Source organism: Montipora capricornis, chromosome 3, assembly GCF_036669925.1.
Source record: "Montipora capricornis isolate CH-2021 chromosome 3, ASM3666992v2, whole genome shotgun sequence".
In the NCBI taxonomy this organism is placed as follows: Eukaryota; Metazoa; Cnidaria; class Anthozoa; order Scleractinia; family Acroporidae; genus Montipora; species Montipora capricornis.
Window position 1 is genome coordinate 55,056,129 of NC_090885.1, and position 5,000 is coordinate 55,061,128.

General features: G+C 40.7%; 1 protein-coding gene across 5 annotated transcripts in view; it reads left to right on the forward strand.

Moving 5' to 3' along the window:
* Positions 1–5,000, forward strand: part of LOC138043433 (F-box/WD repeat-containing protein 4-like) — a 35,137-nt gene that overhangs the window by 6,986 nt on the left and 23,151 nt on the right. For all 5 annotated transcript variants that reach the window (XR_011131257.1, XR_011131258.1, XM_068889696.1 and 2 more), the window contains exons 3-6: positions 1,050–1,374; positions 2,066–2,151; positions 3,269–3,337; positions 3,952–4,098. Coding sequence is in view for 3 of the 5 variants with exons in the window: in XM_068889696.1 (XP_068745797.1) it covers positions 1,050–1,374; positions 2,066–2,151; positions 3,269–3,337; positions 3,952–4,098 (627 nt within the window). In the remaining 2 variants the exon portion in view is untranslated. The remainder of the gene's footprint in view (positions 1–1,049; positions 1,375–2,065; positions 2,152–3,268; positions 3,338–3,951; positions 4,099–5,000) is intronic.

The following is a 5,000-nucleotide window of genomic DNA, read 5'->3' on the forward strand; positions in this document are numbered from 1 at the left end:
CAGAGGTGGCAAGGAAAGCTGTTCAGAGAAAGATGGGATGATAACAAAGTTATTGACTGCTTCACTTGGCTTAGTAAGTGGAAGTCAGCACCTGTGCATACTGTTGCTGGAATCTATGAGTTATACCAGAAATTACTCCCCACTAAGCTGTACCACCAAAGCAAGACAACGACGCTGACCACCTCGGATGCTACGTGTCGTATGTGTGGAAAAGGGCCTGAATCTATGGCCCACGTGATTAGCGGATGTGGTGCCTTGGTACAGACTAAGTACATGCAGAGACACAATGCAGCCTTGAAAATCCTCTTCTTCGAGTTCCTGAAAGACTTAGATCTAGTCCAGAGTATCCCCCTTTGGTACTCTCCAGTCTCACCTAAACCCGAGTACAAGAATGTCAGAGCGTGCGCGTACTGGGATGTGCCAGTATTCGCTGAAAATACGGAAGTCAGGGCTAACAGAATTGATGCGAGAATTGTGGACAGAAAGGACAAGAAGGTGATCCTTATTGAGATGAGCTGCCCTTGGGTTTCCAACAGAGAACAGAAGGAACAGGAGAAAACTGACAAGTATGCGCCGTTGAGATGGGAGATGCGCCAACAGTTCCCCGGCCACACTATCACACAGCTTAATGTGATAGTTGATGTACTAGGAGGCTACTCCATGGAGATGGCGGAGAAAGTTAGGAAGTGTTTAAGTTTGGATAGAGGGAACCAGGTTTTGTTTAATATGCAGAAGGCAGTTTTATCGTACACCCTAAACGTAGCAAGGTCATTCAAGGTCTCGACGAGTTATTAAGGAATATAAACTCTTGTTCCTTTCTCAAATGTTGGTTCGTTAGTTATCACCAATTGGTTTGTAAATAGGTTTAACAGTAGGGATTGTTACACAATAGTGCCTTTTCCTGCTTATATATGTAAGCATACTTACGTACAACATACTGCATAATAATAATAATAATAATAATAATAATAATAATAATTATTATTATTATTATTATTATTATTATTATAATAATAAATACATTTTTTTAAAACTGTCTTTTCATGAAGCCTAATGCCATGGATTCAACTTGGAAGGTCGCAGCAGCTGTATGTAGCGCAAGCAGCTGACATCATTCTTTATAAGAGCAACAAACACAAGGGCCAATCGTCATGGCAACCCTTAAGGACCTTTAGTGGTCACCATGGTGATGTCCGTAAATTTGTTATCATTGATGGCCAACTGGTGAGTTGCAGTCTGGATAATTCAATACGCACCTGGAACCTACAGAATGGGAAATGCAAAGATATATTCATCGGCCATACAAGTGACATAAACAGTGTGGATTGTGATGCTGATGTGATTGTGACCGGATCAAGGGATAAAACTGTCAAGGTAGGGTAAGACTGACTGCATAAAAATAATGAATATGGACTTGATTTATTAATTTTGTGTATACCAGTAAACAAGCTACAATGCCCTGACAGGACTTATTGTGTACAGTAGTTGAATGCAATTTGACTTAGTTATAAGCAACAACTTGAAGGTGGAATCCTTTGCAATGTCTTGGTGACCCTTAGTTATTTTGTGTTTTGGCTAGCATTGCATTTGCATTGGATTGTCACGCAGTGTTAGTGTTGGATCATCTTGTTAGCATTGTGTTAGCATTCATTTTGTGAGCATTGTACAGTTGGATTGTGTTTACTTAGAATCACATTCTGCATTTATTACAGGGTCTTTTGTTGTATTGGCATTATTTTTAGTGTTGTTTGCATTGCATCGTTTCATGTCTCCTCAGTTCCAACGATTATCCTTATCTGAAGTGCATGTATTCAGTGGCTTTGGTTGCTAGGGTTTGTCTGCTAGCAAGAGTTACATGTAGCAGTCTTACCACTTAAATTGCTCGCAGCTTAGCAGTAGTTGGCGTTTTACTGTATGGTTGGCAGAGCATTTTTGTTGTTCAGTACAGTTGCTAGATTTTATGATCATTTCATTCCTCACCATAGCCATCTGCCCGGCGTTTGTGTATTGACATTTTCTGGTAGAGGTTGTTAAAGGCATTTTGGTTTTGTTTCATGGCTTCTAGGTATGGTCTCAACAGAATCGCTCTTGTGTGCACACCATTTATGTTGATGATAATGTTTGGTCTGTTGCTCTAAATCCAAGCTTCAGGTACTTGCATGTTCAACCTATCTGTATTATTATTTTTTAATGTCAATATTGCAACTTACATTCATATACATTAATAATAATTATTGAGTTTCTGTACCTTGTACTGTAAATGTTAATTATGCAAGTGGAAAATCAGGCCATGCCAATTGGGTGATCACATGCCATGGAAAGGTAAAGAGTTGCCTTTAAACTCTCTCCTATCAGGGAAACCTTTTGGCCAACTGTGTTTCTCGCTCTAGTTTGCATGAAGTTGCTTTATTTTTCCTAAGACATGTTATTAATTTTATTTGAAGATGACTGTTGTTGAAGAATAAGAGGGTAACCTTCAAAATCTGACAAAGTGTGAAACAGACTCAAGTGATAGTAGATGTTGTTTCTATACCCCTTAAGTGAATGGGCAGTATTTGTCATGTATTTAAGGGCCCACTGACGGATTTTTCGCGCGTTGCTAAGGAAGTGAAATGTTACTTCCGGTAACTGACGTCATTATATCATGAGCTGACAAGAAAACCCACTCACTAGCAAAAATCACCACACAAACTGTTGTTTCCATCGAAGGTTTTTCCTCGCCCTTCCTCGCGCTCGTTCTCAGATCAACTGCGCATGCGTAAACGAACTGACTTCCGGTTTGAGAAAAAAGCTAAATTTCCGGCGGTTTTAAATTGAATTAACTTTTTTTTTACATGGCACGTTTCACCCTCAAATACAGAATATAGCTAAGCATTGATTTTTTCAAATCATCTTTTTTGAAAAAGTTATGGGTATTTCAGTATCGTTTATGTCTTTAAAAAGAACATTTTTCAAAATAAAAAGAAAACCATGCTTGGCTGGATGCAAAAACGAACACAAATTATCAAACCATCGATTAAATACCCAAATTGCGTAGCACGGAGACAAATTTAGAGTTTTCTTTTATTGGTCACGTGACTATGGGCGTGGTATGATGATGTCATATTTAGGGTCATTGGCTTACAAAAGTTGGAAACTAACCAAAATAATGACAAATTCTCTCAAAATTATTTAACCATTACATCCTTAGCAACGCACCCCAAAAATACGTCAGTGGGCCCTTAATGTTCTTTATAACTTAAGAAATACGGTATTTGTGTGACTGTAGGAGTGTTGTAAGTGGCAGCAGTGGTCACATCAGAGGAGTGTCACCTTTGCGTCTTTGGGATGTTGATAGGTGAGTCTCTTTGTGGGTCCAGTTCTTCTAATTTTACACTATGATGCTATGAAGAGGTCTTTGCTGCTACATGTAGCAGACGTCTCTTTTTGCGTTCACTTGGCTGACAAGTACCAGAAAAGAAACCTCTGCCATGGGTTGAAACTCGTTGTGTTGAGCATGCGTTGCGGTTACTTAGTGACCAAATCCTCATTGTTGTGTGGGCTCACTTAACAATAGCGGAATATATTACTGTACAGGAGTGCGTGGGACACAGTGGGCTCAAGTCACAGTCAGCAACCATATCATGGGGCTTGTGATTTTGAAGAATGCGAGGTTGTGGATGGCTTTTGGATCAAAGTGAGTTTCAACCGATCATTTGCCGAGGTCTCTTTTCCCGTACTCGTCAGCCCAGTGAACACAAAAGAAAAGAGACCTTTGCTAGCAGGAAAAAAGAGATCATCAGATGATCTAGCTAATTCCAAAATGATGTTTATTTCTTTGTTAAGGAGGCTCTTGAGCAGTTGCAAAGAAGTCAGAGCAAGAAGTGCTCATTCTCCAAAGTTCATGACTATACCGTAATTATTTTACCATTTAAATGAATGACATTCCTTACACTGTCTTTATCCTTGCAGTGGTCAGCTGATACGAAGCTTTGTGTCAGGTGAGAAGAGACTGGGAGCTGGTGTGCTTGGATTAAAGTGGGAGACGCCACACACTTTGTTGTCTTGTGGCTATGATACTAGTGTCAGGCTATGGGACATACGACTGACCAACCATAGGTAAGGTAAAGCTTATTCAACTTTGTGATCAGTGTGATTCATCTTTGATTTAAGGGGAAGAAGGTCTCATCGGTCCAAGATGGCAACTAAAGTTAACAAGAGGCTACAGGTAGCCTACACTCTGTTCGCAGAATTTTCATCAGACTTCCCTTACGCTCACAGTATTTCAGTGGGTTTTTTATGTTACAATATCTTGGTAAAATATCCAGTTTCAATTCTGTAGTCCAAAGTCCACAGTCCACATTCCGTGACACAATGATAGGCTTAAGTGCCCGCCTTGCGCACGGTATTGGTTGTTAAACGCTTGTTATTGACAATACCAGATTTTTAGCTTTGAGCACCAATACCCGCAACCCCAGCATGACTGCTACATGCAGTTGCAATGACAATGGCAGTATGCAAAGGGCAAGGCAAAACCAAACGGCCAACATCTTCTGTTGCAATATCAGGAATACCACAGGCAATATGCAGTAACCGCCAATACTGAAAGGCAAACCTGCTGATCGGCAGGGTTGGTGGCATGGTCATCATGCAGCGCCAGAGGCAAATTCAGCAAAGTGCAATACTTACCAACTACTTGATAGCAAGAATGACTGCAAAAGCCAGTCACCAGGCACAGGCACAATGATTACTGGAGCAGAGTATCAGATCACAAGGAGTGCTGCCCAAGCTGAAGCGCACAAGATAGCAAAACTGACAGAGAGAACTTACTGAAAGCCATGGTCATTGTGACAGCAAGGAGGTCGCTTGAACAAGTGCCACTGCAGGAGTTCTAATGTACAGTTTATAGGTATCGCTATTCCAATGCCCCATGGCCTGAATAAGATGATCAGGAATGGTAGTGCAAGGTGCAACAGTCACAGCTCCAATTCTGAAGCTGTGACTTGAAAAGGATCCTTGTA